This window comes from Geotrypetes seraphini, chromosome 3 (assembly GCF_902459505.1).
Source record: "Geotrypetes seraphini chromosome 3, aGeoSer1.1, whole genome shotgun sequence".
In the NCBI taxonomy this organism is placed as follows: Eukaryota; Metazoa; Chordata; class Amphibia; order Gymnophiona; family Dermophiidae; genus Geotrypetes; species Geotrypetes seraphini.
In genome coordinates this window covers 226,290,160-226,307,294 of record NC_047086.1, presented here as the reverse complement: position 1 = coordinate 226,307,294, position 17,135 = coordinate 226,290,160, and the positions used below count along the sequence as shown (strand labels likewise).

Genomic DNA, 17,135 nt, shown 5'->3' with positions numbered 1-17,135 from the left:
TTAAAACCTCCTATTTTGTTTCTGGTTACTTTAATGTCATATTTAGCCAGAGACAGTCATATATAAGTAGAACCTTTTCTTAAAATTACCATTTATATGTACATGGCAAGTTGCACATGTAAGTTTGCTTTTTATATATGCAAGCCGCAGTCAACTCTTCTAACGTCACCTCCGCAAATATGCATGGGAGAATTTTCAAACATATATGCTGTGGTACCGTTTTAAAATACAGAGCACTTTGAATAAAACCGCCCACTGCAGGTTACGTCATATAGTTATAAATAGAACTTGGTCTATGATAGGCTGCTTTACACGTGCAAACGGAACCTCATACTTAAAAAACCCCCAACCCAACCCCCAATACCAGCAGCAAACACCCCGCCTAGGGAACGTCTCCTGCAAGATGCTACGTCTTCCCTCCCCTTTTCGCGCAGACTTGGGAGATAGAGTCAACCACTATGTGGCATCATTCAGCTTGTCTGTTCACGTAAGAGTCTCTAATTAATAAGAGAACGCGGAAAGCAGCAAGAAGACAGTTGCTAAACGAATTGAGAGAATAATAATATATTACTTCTTAAAAAAAATAAATGAAAAGAAAAACAATCGAAGCATCAGAACACAAAAAAATGGGGTGCTACAATGTTCACAGTCGCGGACTGATGACGTAAGGAGCGCGAGCTGGATCGGATCGCGGAACTGAGGTCGGCCAATAGGGGAGCGTGGAGTGGGAGTTTGCGCCGTAAGGCGGGAAAAGCGAACGGTCTGAAGACGAGAGCGCGCGTGCGTCCTGCCTCCCTTCCCCCCTTCCCCACCCCGGGACTGTGCCGTTCCGCCATGGAGAACTTCCAGAAGGTGGAGAAAATTGGCGAGGGCACCTACGGGGTGGTGTATAAAGCCAAAAACAAAGTCACCGGGGAGGTAGTGGCGCTCAAGAAGATTCGCCTTGATACGTGAGTGCCTGTGGGAGTGGTGCGGAGATTACGTTGGTTTTGTATTCGGGGTGGGGGTGGGGGTTCTCGATGGTTTGCGGATTAGTGAGGAGGCTGGGAATCGAACCGTTTGAGTCTTCCCTGGGATTTGCCTTGTTTTATTTGCTGTAAACTGTATAGTGTCCTTTGTGGAGTCTTTGGCTATACTAGCCCAAGTTTTTTAAATTGGTATCCACAGGCTTATTTATAATTTGTGTATTAAAATGGGCTAGCAGCATTCAGTATCTGACTTTGTCCTTATCTATGCCTTTTCTACTCTCTACAGTACTTTTATTCTTTTTCTATGTGCTATCTCCTGGTTTTCTGGTTTGTTTTGGGGGTTTTTTGTGCATTGTTTTGTTGATGTCTAATGAAAGGTGATATATTAAAAACAAACTTATGAAAATAGGTACAGTAGATGTTCTTGCTACTATTGTAGCGTCGCTGGTTTTTTTGTTCCAGAGGACAAGCAGGATGATGTCACTTTGACTGATGGTGATGTAATCCAGTGGCGTCCAGCGTGAGAACTGGTCACTCTTCTGTGGAGCCGAGAGGATGTGTGTGTTTTTAATGCTTTCTTTTTTCTTTAGCTCGTGTCTTAATTTTTAGTGCGTCTTTTAGTGCGTTGCTCTCTTTTTTGGGGGCCAGATCATCATCTTTTTTCTCTCTCTTTTAATTTCCTGTTAGTTTTTTGGTATTGAAGTATAAAGAGTGAGTTCAAACTTACGCTGCTCCTTGTGACCCTGGACAAGGCACTTAATCCCCCTCCCCCATTGCCCCAGGTACATTAGATATAGATTGTGAGCCTGTTGGGACAGAGAGGGAATACATTTGTGTAAACTGTTCTGAGCTCCTCTGGGAGAATGGTATAGAAAATGGAATGAATGAGTATTCTTTTCTGCAGCTCATTAGGCTTCCTTAAGCCTCATGCATCCTGGTCAGGGACTTCTTTTTCACAATTGAGCCATTTAATTTTGCTTTGGTAATTTTTCCTGATATATCCCTTTAAAACCCCCGATGGCTTAAGGTGTAGCAATACCATGCTGCACAGACCCATAAGAAAAGCAGTGCAAACACATTTTAGGCGCAGAGAAGTCAAGTCCATCAACTTCAATCCTGATGGCTTCAGGAGCTGCAGCAGACTGAGGATGCATTGGTATTGTGGAGTTTTCCCGCTGCCTGAACAGCAAACATCAGTAGCACCTATTGGGTTCAGGCATCTTTTGATCCTACCCCTAGGTTGAGGAATGATTTGTCTTTGTTCTCATTAGGGTCATTCCATATCAAGTGCTCTAGGACTCCCCACCTAGGGTTTTGGTGAATGTTTGTATGCTGAATATTACATAACCCAAACAAACTATGATAAAGTTTAAGATCCGGAAGTAGAATACCTGTTACCAATATAAATCAATTAGGGAATTTCATAAAACATTCAGCCTCTTGATTCTCTATTTAACTGTAAAGAAGCTTGATAATACCTTAATATATTAAACATTCAAAAATTCTTACTTAGTGTAAATTCAGTAAAATAGATAACATGCATTCAGATGTGAAATAGAATCATATACACACATTCATCAGCATTCCTTAACACTATATCCCCAAATCGCCTCTGTCTTCTAAAACTGAGTAATTCCTCTTAGTCCATTAATCGCATCCAAAAAAGAAGCAAAATCTGTGAGGATCAGTCACTATGCTGCCATCAGTAGTAGTATTACGGCTGCGATTATATAGTTTCTGTGTGGGAGGAGGACTATTTACGCTTTTTCATCTCAACCATCACCTCTTCTGGAAGATCATCAACTTTCAGCTGATGCAAGGCTGACTATGCCGTTGCAGGGGAAGAAACCTTTATCCCAGGACAAGCAGGCAGGTATTCTCACTAGTGGGTGATGTCATCCGACGGAGCCCCGATGCGGACGTCTCACAAGCATACTTGCTTGTAGAAACTTTAGAAGTTTCGAGTCGCTCACACTGCGCATGCGCGAGTGCCTTCCCGCCCGATGCACCAGGCACGTCTCCTCAGTTCTTACTTTTCCACGGAGCTGAGAAGTCCGCTTTCGACTTTCTGTGTGAAGTAACTTCCCTTGTGTCTTCTAAGTCCGCGGTTTTGGATTCTTTTACTCATTATCGTTGATTTTCATCGTGTTATATTGTTTTTTTTTAATAATATATATATTTTTTCCTTCCGTTCGACTGGGCAGGCCACATGGCCGCAGCCCTGCGGCTTCGACCTAGCGGCGGAGCTTTTTCGGCCTATGCCCCGGCTTATCACCGGTTTTAAGAAGTGTGTCCAAGTGCCAATGCGCGATTTTGCTGACGGACCCTCATCGACGCTGCCTTCAGTGTCTCGGGCCTCAACACCTTCCGAAATCGTGCCGGCCTTGCTCCACACTTACAGCACGCTTCCACCTTTGGGAGAACAGTATAGAAAATGGAATGAATGAGTATTCTTTTCTGCAGCTCATTAGGCTTCCTTAAGCCTCATGCATCCTGGTCAGGAGTCTCCTCAAGCCTGCTTCGTTTGTGCCGGCTTCACCCCTGCTGCGGTGCCTTCCTCTGTCTCCTCAAGTCAGGTAGCTAAGCAGCCCATTCCCCCTGTGGTCCTCAAGGTGCCCAAGGCTTCTAAGTCCAAGCACCTGGGTGCCAGGGATCCCGAGGTCTGTGCAGGAGGTCCCATTGCGGATGCGGATCCCTCCTTGCCGGTGTCGTTCCAGACCTTGCTAGAGAAGCAGTTCATCGAGCTCTTTACTACTATGAGGCCGAAGCTTCTATCCCAAATCCAGCATGGGCACGCGGAGGCCTCCCGCGAGGTCGAGCCACCTCCGGTGCCTCCACGTCGTACACTCTCGCTGCAGGGAGCCGAGTCTCTGCGAGTGTCTGGTCTGGCATCGATGCATGCATCGCAAGGAGCAAAGTCTTTGCCCATGCCTCCATTGGAACCGATTCACTTGATGCAAGGAGCAGAGTCTTTGCGAATGCCTCCGTTGGAACCGACTCCCTCGATGCCAGGAGCCGAGTCTCTGCGAGGGCCTCCTCCAGACCCGATGCCATCGATGCCGAGCCTCAAGGCTTGGCGGGTGCCTTGCGGTGCGTCTACTCAGCCACCTCTGCTTCGATCCACCGCCTCCAGCCCCATTCACTTGCTGGAAGCCTCGTCTGTGCCTCGCTCGCCTCGACGATCGAGGCCGATTTCCAGGCACAGTTCTGACCATCGCTCTAGGCATTCATCGTGGCATGACTGGCCTCATTGAAAGCAGCCTTTCATCGAATATTTGCCTCAGGAGTCTTCACCTCCTCCTCTACCAGAGCTCGAGGACACTTTGGGATCTTTTTCTCCCTGCCAATCTCCGGCTTCGTTGGACCCGGAGGCCTCGTCGTCCTCGAGTTCTTCTCGAGGTCCTGCTCTGGCTGACAAGCTGTCTTTTTCCTCTTTCCTTCGACAGATGGCTGTAGATCTGGACATTACCCTGGACATGGGGTCCAAATTTTCCAAGGAATATTTGGAGACGATGCATCTCCCTCAACCACCTGCTGAGTCCCTCTGGCTTCCTTTGCATAAGCATCATCTTCAATACCGAGTGTTTCCTTTCGGCCTGGCTTCGTCTCCCAGAGTCTTCACCAAGTGCATGGTTGTAGTGGCCGCAGCACTCAGGAACCACAGTCTTCAGGTGTTTCCCTACCTTGACGACTGGCTCATCAAGGATTCCACATCTCAGGGAGTCGTCCAGGCGACCCAAAGGACAATCTGGTTCCTGCAGAGTCTGGGGTTCGAGATCAACTTCCCAAAATCCAATCTGCAACCTTCCCAGACTCTTTCCTTCATTGGAGCTGTTCTGGATACCATTCAACTCAGGGCTTTCCTTCCTCCGCAACGCCTGGATGACCTTCTTCGTCTTTGTCATTCAGTGTCCTCTCGCCCGTCCATTTCGACGAGACACATGATGGTTCTTCTGGGCCACATGGCCTCTACAGTATACGTGACTCCTTTTGCCAGACTTCACCTCAGAATTCCTCAGTGGACCCTAGCATCTCAATGGACGCAGGTATCCGACCCTCTGACTCGCCACATTCAGGTCACTCCTGCTCTGACACAGTCTCTTCGCTGGTGGATGCTCTCTTCCAATCTCTCCAGAGGTTTGCTGTTTCACATGCCTCCCCATCAAAAGGTTCTCATGACCGACTCCTCGACCTATGCTTGGGGGGCTCATCTGGATGGTCTGCACACTCAAGGCTATTGGACCAGTGCGGGTGGCCTGTGTCACATCAATCCTGTGTCACATCAATCTACTGGAACTCAGGGCGATTTTTAACGCTCTCAATGTTTTTCAGCATCTACTTCACGACCGTGTAGTCCTCATTCGAATGGACAATCAGGTCGCAATGTATTATGTCAACAAACAAGGCGGCACGGGATCTGCCTCCCTCTGTCAGGAAGCTCTGAAAGTTTGGGATTGGGTAATTCGCCACAACATCTTCCTCAAAGCTGTCTACATTCAGGGGGCGGACAATGCCTTAGCGGACAACTTGAGTCGTCTTCTACAGCCTCACGAATGGACTCTCCATTCCATGCCCCTTCATCACATCTCTCTGTGGGGAACACCTCAGATAGACCTCTTTGCAGCCCCCCACAACTTCAAACTGCCTCAGTTCTGCTCCAGGATCTACATTCCTCTCCGCCTTGAGGCAGATGCTTTTCTTCTGGACTGGAGGAATCTCTTTCTATATGTGTTTCCTCTCATTCAAAAGACTCTGGTCAAGCTCAGGTCCGACCGGGCCAACATGGTTCTGATTGCTCCCCGTTGGCCCAGACAACCTTGGTACTCCCTTCTACTTCAGCTGAGCAGCAGGTAGCCCTTCCTTCTACCAGTGTTTCCTTCTCTGCTTACGCAGCATCAGGGATCTCTACTTCATCCCAACCTGCAGTCCCTACACCTGACAGCTTGGTTCCTCTCAACGTAAAACCCCTTCAGTTTTCCCAAGCTGTGAGGGATGTTTTAGAAGCTTCCCGGAAGCCTGCTACCAGACAATGCTATTCCCAAAAATGGATTAGATTTTCCCCATGGTGTGTTTCTCATCATAAGGAGCCTCAACATGCCTCCTTGTCCTCTGTTTTGGATTATCTTGTGCACTTATCTCATTCTGGCCTCAAGTCTACATCGATCCGACTCCATTTAAGTGCGATTGCTGCTTTCCATCAGCCTCTTCAAGGGAAATCTCTCGCTGCTCAAACTGTGGTTTCCAGATTCATGAAAGGACTTTTCCATGTTAATCCTTCTCTCAAACCGCCTCCAGTGGTTTGGGATCTCAATGTTGTTCATTCTCAGTTTATGAAGCCTCCATTTGAACCTCTTAACAAGGCTCCTCTGAGGTATCTCACTTGGAAAGTGGTGTTTCTCATTGGCCTCACTTCTGCTCGTCGAGTCAGTGAGCTTCAAGCTTTGGTTGCGGATCCCCCTTTTACAGTGTTTCATCATGACAGGGTGGTTCTTCGCACTCATCCAAAATTCCTCCCCAAAGTGGTCTCGGATTTTCATCTGAATCAATCCATTGTTCTTCCAGTGTTTTTTCCAAAACCTCATTCTCACCCTGGAGAATCAGCTCTTCATACTCTGGACTGAAAGCGTGCTTTGGCTTTCTACCTGGAACGCACCAAGCCACACAGAACTGCTCCTCAACTTTTCATCTCCTTTGATCCGAACAAGTTGGGACACCCTATCTCTAAGCGCACCATCTCCTACTGGATAGCGGCTTGTATCTCTTTCTGCTATGCCCAGGCTGGATTACCCCTTCACAGTAAAGTCACAGCCCATAAGGTCAGAGCAATGGCAGCCTCTGTAGCCTTCCTCAGATCGACACCGATTGAGGAGATTTCAAAGGCTGCTACTTGGTCCTCGGTTCATACCTCACTTCTCATTATTGTCTGGATACTTTCTCCAGACGGGATGGACAGTTTGGCCAAACAGTATTACAAAATTTATTCTCCTAAATTGCCAACTCTCCCACCATCCCATTGTGGTTAACTTGGAGGTCACCCATTAGTGAGAATACCTGCCTGCTTGTCCTGGGATAAAGCAATATTACTTACCATAACAGTTGTTATCCAGGGACAGCAGGCAGCTATTCTCACGTCCCACCCACCTCCCCTGGTTTGGCTTCTCTGCTTGCTATCTGAACTGAGGAGACACGCTCGGTGCATCGGGCGGGAAGGCACTCGCGCATGCGCGGTGTGGGCGACTCGAAACTTCTAAAGTTTCTACAAGCAAGTAGGCTTGTGAGACGTCCGCATCGGTGCTCCATCGGATGATGTCTCCCACTAGTGAGAATAGCTGCCTGCTGTCCCTGGATAACAACTGTTACGGTAAGTAACATTGCTTTTTGGAGAAGCTATTAAAAGTAAAGATCAAACAAAATGGGAATGCCCACTTTTTATCCACCAATCTTAGAAAAGGCACAATTTCTCCAAATTTATTTCTCCTTTGATTATAGTTTGATTATAGAAAGATTTATTTCTCTAGTTTGATTATAGAAAGATCCTGATAGATTTCCAGTTATAGTGATTTCAACTGGATCTTTCCAAACTTTCTAGCTGCAGTCGTAAACCTTTTTCTTTAAGCACAAAATTATGGAGACAAATAGTGATGTCTCTGGGTTGATTGATCTTTGCAGCCAACGCCTGATGAGCTCTTTCAGCCTTGGTGGGATTCTCCAGAGTCTCAGAATATCCCACAGATAGTGAGCAAGAAAATGGCAAGCTCTTGCACCAATGCAACGCTGTCTTAGTAGGATTGTTCCTCCAGAACCCCTCTTATCTTTGTCACCTGCATCTATTTTCCAAGTCCTCAGTTCAGTCCCATAATGTTTTAAGATCTGTGTTCTGAGATTCATACCCAGACTTCAGCATTTCCATTTCTGCCTCACAGCTCACTATTCTACCCTCCATCTCTTCCTGTTTATTTCCCATCACTTGAACTTCTTTTTTTTTTTTTTTTTAAGACCTTAAGGGATCATTTAAAATCTTGCCGGGCTAGGTGAAGTTCAGAGTTTATTTCAGCCATCCAGCATTTCATATCATATTTTAGTGACTGCGCCACTCAATTGCTCCACTTCCAATCTGTCTCCTTGTTATGAGTCAGAGGCACCATTTTTGAAATGTTTCTTTCATGTATTCTAGACTTGGCATCCACTTTATCATGTTGAGGGATAGCAAATCTTGATATTTCCAACCTCTTTTGAGTTGCCATAAATTTGGTAAAATTAGACTTTGGCGGTGTGAGGGGGAGGGAAAGATTAGAGGTGAGACTGATCAGAGTATCAACTCTATGTTGCCATTGCTGATGTCACTTCTTCTGTAGCTTTATTTTCTGTGGGGATCAGTTGGTTTAAGCCACCTTTCCATTGTCCTTGTCCAGAATGGCGTTCCAATCTTATCCTCTATGCTTTGCAGACACACACCCTGAGCCTCTTCATGAAGTTACCTTGAAAAACTTTACGTTAAAGTTGGTGTTCATGGTGGTTATTTCTTCATTATGGCACATCTCTGAGCTCAACACCTAGTCCTGCAAGTATCCCTTTCTCATTTTTGGGATGCAGTGATCACTCTTGCTGGAGATATTGTGGAGATTTGCTGCAGAATTACTGCTATTGCTCTGTTACTCTAGAGAGAAGTGTGTTTTATGGTTGTATACTTCTCTAGTTTTTGCCTCTGATGCAGCCTTCAGTTGAAATGTGGCTATGTCAAGCATATATTCTGGTTGAATTAAAGTCTTTTGCACTGTATGTTTTTGTCTGGTCTGCCTCTCCTATGTTCTTATCCTAGGGTGTTTCATTTGCTATGTTGTTTGGCTGTTAGCTGGTGCTCCAGGACCTTTAGTCCACAAATGAGTTTCAGCAATTGGATTATTTGTTTGTGCTTTTCAGGGACCCTAACTGTGGCATGATTGCTTCAAAAGGTATGGTGGATTGTTGGATCAGGGATGCTACTTGTTACTGTAAGTGCTTGTGAGGGAGCCTTCCCTGCATTCTCTATAGCAGGGGTGTCGAACTCAATCAGAGAAGGGGCCAAAGTCTAAAATCCAGCCTAAATCGCGGGCCGAATGGTTTACTGAACAGTCATAAACTGACAATGTTAACCAGAAATGTGAATTTAAAATGAGTGGAACAATCTTTTCCTTAACAGTGCTGTTAACCAACTCACATGCTATCAAGCAAAACAGTATTATCCCAGGACAAGCAGGCAGCATATTCTCACATGTGGGTGACGTCATCTACGGAGCCCCAGCGCGGACAGCTTTTCAAGCAAACTTGATTGAAGTTTCAAGTTTGCTACACTGCACCACGCATGTGCATGCCTTCTTGCCCACTAGAGGGCGCATCCCACCTCGTGGTCCTCAGTTCAGTTTTTTCCGCGGAGCCAGAAGCCCTGTGGAAATTGAGCTCCTATTTTTCTGCCTTCTGACACCGCGTCTGGGTTATTTAGCTCGGTCGCTGTGCTTTATTTGTTGTTTTTCCTTCTTGGCCGTCGTTTATCGTCGAAAAAAAAAAAAAAAAGTTTATTTCTTCCGTTCGGCTCCGGGGGCTCCCGGGAGCCGCGGCCGCGGGACATCGTTCGTTCCTGGCCCATTTTTTCTTTTCATGTCCCATCCCTTGACGGGCTTTAAGAAATGCACCCGGTGTGAGCGGTTACTATCCATCACTGACCCCCACCGGTGGTGCTTGCTCTGCCTTGGACCCGAGCATCCGACTAATTCCTGCGATCGGTGTTCCACTTTTCAGGCCAGAGCGCTCCGTCGACGCCGCACCAGGATGGCGGAGCTTTTCGCAGTTGACTCCGCGCCCGGGAAAGCCTCGGCCTCGGCCCCGGCCTTGACCTCGGCGCCTTCGGCTTCGCCGCGTCCCTCGACCTCGAAGCCGACGCCTGTGACCAAACCTGCCTCGGGTAAGTCCTCTTTTCCATCCCCGACTCCAGGGTCATCGAAGAAGCCATCCTCGAGCTCCTCTGCGGCGGGTGGGTTGTCCTCGGCCCCGCCCAGGACTCCGGCCACTAATGCCCCGAGGGAATACTCGAGACCGAGGTCGCCCTCCAGGGAGCATCCCCCGGCCTCGGACCTGCTCCGAGCATTGATTTCCTTGGAGCTGTCTGGCGCCCTCGAACAACTGCAGCGGGCTGCGACCTCGACTGCTTTGACCTCAGGGGCACCGACCTCGGCGACCTCGGTCTCTGCTACCGGGGCACCACCGACCTCGGCCTCGACCTTGCCCTCGACCTCGGGGGCCCCGCCTGAGAGCAGCGTACGGCCCCGGGATAAGGTACACAGAGTGAGACGAATTTCCTCCTCCTCCTCCTCGAGGTCCTCCCGGGGTTCCTCGCCCTCGGGCCGGCCTCGGGCGAGGCGTCGCCCGAGGAAGCCGAAGCGTTCGCGAGGCTCTCCTCGGCGACGTGGTCGCTCCTTGCCGCTCGGGGGCGAGGCCTTGCGGGTTTCGGAGCTTCGTCTCGATAACCCGAGGCTTCTCCGTTCCCCTGCGAGAGGGGGTTCTCGTGACTCCTTGCCGAGGAAAAGGGGGCGTGCCTCGGTCCCTCGGACGCCTGGGACGTCTCCCAGGGGTTCTTCGAGGCGGAGACGTTCCCCGACCCCCTCGAGACCATTAGATCTGGCCTCATGGGGCTCGGGGTCCGGTAGGGAGCCACGTTATTCTCACGAGGCGTCCCCCTTTTGTTCGGCGGAGAGGTCGAGAACTCCCTCCCCGCCTGCCAGGCCGTCCTCCTCCAGCTTTGTGCAGGACATGGCGCGTGCCTTGGGCCTGGACCTCATGGCTGGGTCGCAATATACTAAAGAGTTCCTCTAGGAGCAGGACCTTCCTACTCCCCCAAGGGAATCCCCTCGGCTGCCCCTGAATAAGGTCCTTCATCAGACCTTGCTTAAGAACCTGACTTCACCTCTTACAGTCACAGCGGTGCTGTCTAAGATGGAGTCAAAGTACAGGACGATACCACCCAAGGGGTTTGAGAAGGCTCAACTCTCCCACCAGTCTCTACTGGTCGAGTCTGCGCTCAAAAAGACGCAACCCTCCCGGGTTTCTGCGGCGGTTCCGCCCGGCAGGGAGGGTCGGACCCTTGACAAGTTTGGTCGTCGCCTCTATGCCAATTCCTTCATGGCAACCAGGGTGTTGAATTATGCCTTTACCTTTTCCTCCTATCTGCGGGGCATGGAAAGGATCTGCCCCAATATCGTGAGGCCTTGCCGGACTCCCGCAAGGAAGGGTTCGACAGGTTTATGTCCAACCTGTCTCAATTGCGTTTGTACCTTTTTCATGCGGTGTATGATATGTTTGAGCTGGTATCGAGGGTGTCGGCCTTTGCGGTAGCTATGCGCCGGTTGGCGTGGCTACGCACCCTCGATATGGACCCAAACCTGCAGGAACGCCTTGCGGACTTGCCTTGCTTGGGGTCCGAATTATTCGATGAATCCCTGGAGGCGGTGACCAAACGGCTCTCGGAACAGGAGCGCTCGTTAGCCTCCTTGGTCCGTCCGAAACCTCGAGCCACGCCGCAGAAACCCTTCCGGCCTCCTCCGAGGCGGTACCCTCAAAAGTCGACCCCGGCTTTTTCAAGGCCACCGCCTCGGCGCCCCCCTCGACAGGGCAGAGGGGGACAAACCAAAACTCCAGCGCAGGGTCCTGCCAAGCCAGCGCCGTCCTTTTGACGGGATAGGCGGATGGGCCGGCCCCCCTCCGCCATCGCGCCGGACCCCCTTCCCATAGGGGGTCGACTCCGGTCCTTTTACGCGGCCTGGACCGAGATAACATCCGACGCTTGGGTGCTCCGGACCGTCTCCGAGGGCTACTCTCTCAACTTTTGCTCTGCGCCGCCAGAACATTCACCGGGGGCTTGCCCATACAACCGGACCCAGCTCCCCGTCCTCATGGCCGAGGCCAGGGCCTTGTTGAGGCTTCGGGCGGTGGAACCTGTACCCTCCGACCAGCGGGGGCGGGGGTTTTACTCCCGTTACTTTTTGGTCCCAAAGAAGACCGGGGACTTACGCCCCATTCTAGACCTCAGGAAGCTCAACAAGTTCCTGGTCCGGGAGAAGTTCCGGATGTTGTCACTTCCGGTATTATATCCTCTCTTGGAGGAAGGGGACTGGATGTGCTCCCTGGACCTGAAGGAAGCGTACACCCATGTTCCGGTGCATCCCGCTTTCCACAAATTCTTACGGTTCCAGGTGGGCGAGCTACACCTGCAGTACAGGGTCCTCCCCTTCGGCCTGGCCTCGTCCCCTTGAGTCTTCACGAAATGTATGGTGGTAGTCGCTGCAGCTCTAAGGTCTCGGGGGTTTCAGGTCTTCCCTTACCTGGACGATTGGCTGATCAAGGCCCCGACCAGGGAAGGGGTTATCTCAGCGACCCTACAGTCTATCGCCTTCCTTCAACGACTAGGGTTCGAAGTGAACTTTCCCAAGTCACAATTATGCCCGACCCAATCACTTCAGTTTATAGGCGCAGTGCTGGACACTGTTCGCCTCCGTTCATTCCTCCCTCCTCCGCGGTTGGAGGCTTTGGTTCGGTTGGGTCGTCTGATCCTTCAGCTGCCGATGGTGTCGGCTCAGCGCATGATGATGCTTCTGGGCCACATGGCTTCTACGGTCCACGTCACGCCGTTCGCCAGACTGCACATGAGAATTCCTCAGTGGACTCTGGCCTCTCAGTGGCGCCAGGAGTGCGATCCTGTCTCTTCTCGCATAACGGTGACTCCTTCTTTGAGACGCTCGCTCCGTTGGTGGACCGACTCTTCGAATCTTTCCGGGGGTTTGCTCTTTCTCGTCCCTCTGCATCGCAAGGTTCTGACCACGGACTCCTCGGAGTACGCGTGGGGGGCCCATCTCGACGGTCTGCGGACCCAAGGCCTGTGGTCGGTGGAGGACCGACGCTGTCACATCAATGTGTTGGAGCTTCGCGCCATCTTTCTGGCGGCTCGAGCTTTCTGCCACCTGCTCCGCGATCAGGTAGTCCTCGTGCGAACGGACAACCAGGTGGCCATGTATTATGTGAACAAGCAAGGTGGGACAGGCTCGTGGTCCCTTTGCTGGGAAGCTCTGCGCCTTTGGGAATGGGCGATCTCCCAGAACATCTTCCTACAGGCGGTCTATATCCAGGGGGAACAGAACTGCTTGGCAGACAAACTCAGTCGGCTTCTCCAGCCGCACGAGTGGTCACTCAACTCCAGAGTCCTGCGCGAGGTCTTCGACCGCTGGGGGACTCCACAGGTGGATCTGTTTGCCTCCCCGGAGACTCGCAAACTACCCCTGTATTGTTCTCGGATGTACTCCCCGGACCTTCTGGAAGCGGACGCCTTTCTTCTCGACTGGGGAGGGAGGTTCCTTTATGCGTTTCCTCCTTTTCCCCTGATCTTGAGGACGTTGGTTCGTCTCAAATCATCCAGAGCCACTATTTTGTTTGTGGAGTTTGGGGAACACAGCTACAGCAAGGCAGGGGGTTCCCTGTCAGCCACAGCTCCTGCGGCACCAACGCACACCGAGATCGACACCGGGCAGCATTTCCACAGAAGAGGAACTTTGGCAATCACCACAGGCCTCATCTGGAACAGTCTCCTTGAAGCAGCCGTTCAGGATGGCAGCTGGAGCACGGGCAATGTGACAAGGGGAGGATTGCATGAAGGAGACCATCGCAGAGGAGGAGACGTGGACATCCTGGGTCTATAAACCAAGCCTCTTCCCTAAAGAAGTCCTTTCTTTGGGAACCTCCAAATCTTACTTGCTCCACTTCATCACCGAAGTTGAAACAATGGATTGAAAATAATGTTTTATTTTTTCCAGTTTATGAATTATTTTTAATCTTATTCATTGTTTTGCCACTTGTTTTTGTTTTGTTCTATTTCTATTATTTAAAATTCACCAGAATTCTGTACTTAGTTCAAAATAGTCTTGTTAGAAAGTTTACTTGATTAATTTTCCTCTATATCTACTTCTCACTTCTCTATTACTCTTTAGGTACTTTAGTTAGATTGTGAACCTTCGGGACAGTAAGGGAAATTTCTAAGTACCTTTCTTTCTTATAATTTTAATGTATATTTTCTGTAAACCGCTTAGAACTTAACGGATGTAGCGGTATATAAGAAATAAGAAATAAATTACATTACATTACATGATTCTCATTGCGCCTCGGTGGCCTCGTCAACACTGGTTCTCCCTGCTTCTTCAACTCAGTGTCAGGGAGCCTCTGCTTCTGCCTGTGTTTCCCTCTCTGCTATCTCAGAGTCGGGGTTCGCTGTTGCATCCCAATCTTCAGTCGTTACACCTGACCGCTTGGTTCCTTTCCCCTTGATTTCGGTTCCGGTTTCTCAGTCGGTGCGGGAAGTTTTGGAAGCCTCGCGCAAGGTCTCGACCAGGCTTTGTTATTCCCAGAAGTGGACCAGGTTTTCCTCCTGGTGTTCCTCGCGTCATCTGGATCTGGATTCGGTCCCGGTGTCTTCGGTACTGGACTATTTGTTACATTTGTCTAATTCCGGCCTGAAGACGACATCTGTCCGGGTACATCTCAGTGCCATTTCGGCTTTCCATCGGCACTTGGACGGACGTTCTCTTTCGCTTCATCCTCTGGTGACGCGTTTCATGAAGGGTCTAATCAATGTTTGTCCCCCCTCTGAAGCCTCCTCCTGTCGTTTGGGATTTGAATGTTGTCTTAGCTCAACTGATGAAACCTCCCTTTGAGCCTATCGACAAGTCTCTCCTGAAATTTCTTACTTGGAAGGTGGTATTTCTGATTGCCCTCACATCTGCTCGACGGATTAGTGAGTTGCAAGCTTTGGTTGTGGACCCGCCTTTCACTGTGTTCCATCATGACAAGGTGGTTCTCCGCACCCATCCTAAATTTTTACCTAAAGTTGTGTCTGATTTCCACCTCAATCAGTCCATTGTCCTTCCTGTGCTCTTTCCTAAGCCCCACTCCCATCCTGGCGAGACGGCGCTCCACACGCTTGACTGTAAGAGGGCGTTGGCTTTTTATCTCCAACGTACCAGGTCTCATAGGAAGGTTCCTCAATTGTTTTTGTCCTTTGATCCTAATCGTTTAGGACATCCTGTTTCCAAGCGCACCTTGTCCAACTGGTTGGCTGCATGTATTTCTTTTTGCTACGCTCAGGCTGGTCTTACGCTCCCGGGTCGAGTCACGGGGCATAAGGTCCGGACGATGGCAGCTTCGGTTGCTTTCCTCCGATCTACTCCTATGGAGGACATATGTAAAGCTGCCACTTGGTCTTCGGTTCATACATTCACCTCCCACTACTGTCTGGACATTTTGTCCAGAAGCGACGGCCGGTTTGGCCAGTCGGTGTTACGTAATCTGTTTTCCTAATTGCCATCCTCCCACCTGCCCTTTTTTGGTTGGCTTGGAGGTCACCCACATGTGAGAATATGCTGCCTGCTTGTCCTGGGATAAAGCACAGTTACTTACCGTAACAGGTGTTATCCAGGGACAGCAGGCAGATATTCTCACAACCCGCCCGCCTCCCCGAGGATGGCTTCTTTGCTAGTTATGGAACTGAGGACCACGAGGTGGGATGCGCCCTCTAGTGGGCAAGAAGGCATGCACATGCGTGGTGCAGTGTAGCAAACTTGAAACTTCAATCAAGTTTGCTTGAAAAGCTGTCCGCGCTGGGGCTCCGTAGATGACGTCACCCACATGTGAGAATATCTGCCTGCTGACCCTGGATAACACCTGTTACGGTAAGTAACTGTGCTATCTGGTCTGGGCATACTTTCTCACACACTTTTAGCATGCATTGCTTCAAAAAGGCACCCTCTGAAAAACACCTTGAAGTACGGGCAATTTCTTCAGCCACTATAAAGCTTGCTTTCACTGAAGCATCATTTTTTGCTGTAGCCTTTGTAAACATTTGCTGCTGTGATTGTAGTTTGCCTTTTAGTTCTTTAACAATTTTATGCTTTTCTTCCAAAGTATATTTGCCATACTTAACATTATGTTTGGTGTGAAAATGACGACGTATATTGTACTCTTTCATCACCGACACTGTCTCATAACACAATATACACACTGGTTTGCCCTCACTAAGCACAAACATGTATTCATTTTCCCATTTGTCATTAAATTGTCTGCCTTCACCGTCAACTTTTCTTTTCCTGGACATTTTGGGATCAATATTGGCAGTAAAAGATGTGGTTTATTGGAAATCTGCGTTAGAATGAAAAAGTCAGTCAATAAATGCCTGGCTGGGTACAGATAGCAGATTCTGTTGCGATTTTTATGCCTACACTTTATGCCAGGAACTGGCAGCTTCTGCTGTGTATTATTTTTTACATAGTTCCCCCCCCCCCCGACGTCCGATTCACCCCAAGCAGGACCGCTCGCACGCACCTGCACCCCCACCCCGAAGGACCGCCGACTCCCCGACTCCCAACACGATCGGGGCAAGAGGGAACTCAAGCCCTCTTGCCCCCCCCCCCCCCGACTCCCCGACACGATCGGGGCAAAAAGGAGCCCAAGCCCTCTTGCCCCGCCGATTCCCCAACTCCCCGACAATATCGGGCCAGGAGGGAGCCCAAGTCCTCCTGGCCCTGGCGACCCCCCCCCCCCCCCGCTAGTTGTTCGGGGCCAGGAGGGAGCCCAAACCCTCCTGACCTCGGCGACCCCCTACCCCCACCCCGCACTACATTACGGGCAGGAGGGATCCCAGGCCCTCCTGCCTTCGACGCAAACCCCCCTGGCCGACCCCAACGACACCCCCACCCCCCTTACCCGTACCTTTCTGTAGTTGGCCGGACAGACCGGAGCCAAACCCGCCTGTCCGGCAGGCAGCCAACGACGGAATGAGGCCGGATTGGCCTATCCGTCTCAAAGCTCCGCCTACTGGTGGGACCTAAGGCTCCCGGGTCTATTCTGATTGGCCCAGGCGCCTTAGGCCCCACCAGTAGGCGGAGCTTTGAGACGGATGGGCCAATCCGGCCTCATTCCGTCGTTGGCTGCCTGCCGGACAGGCGGGTTTGGCTCCCGTCTGTCCGGCCAACTACAGAAAGGTACGGGGAAGGGGGGTGGGGGTGTCGTGGGGGTCGGCCAGGGGGGTCGCGGGTCGGCTGGGGGGGCGGTCGGAGGTTCTTGGGGGGGGGCGGTCGATGGGGGGAGATAGATAGCAAG

The 17,135-nt window shown here is 50.4% G+C and overlaps 1 protein-coding gene across 4 annotated transcripts in view; it reads left to right on the top strand.

The window, feature by feature from the left end:
• Positions 1 to 341: 341 nt before the first annotated feature.
• Positions 342 to 17,135, top strand: part of CDK2 (cyclin dependent kinase 2) — a 161,634-nt gene continuing 144,840 nt past the window's right edge. For 2 of the 4 annotated variants that reach the window (XM_033935573.1, XM_033935570.1), the window contains exon 1: positions 361 to 950. In XM_033935573.1, coding sequence (XP_033791464.1) covers positions 835 to 950 — 116 coding nt within the window. In that variant the 5' untranslated portion in view covers positions 361 to 834. Of the gene's footprint in view, positions 951 to 17,135 lie in introns of all 4 variants that reach the window. The other 2 variants (XM_033935571.1, XM_033935574.1) reach the window with 2 other exon arrangements.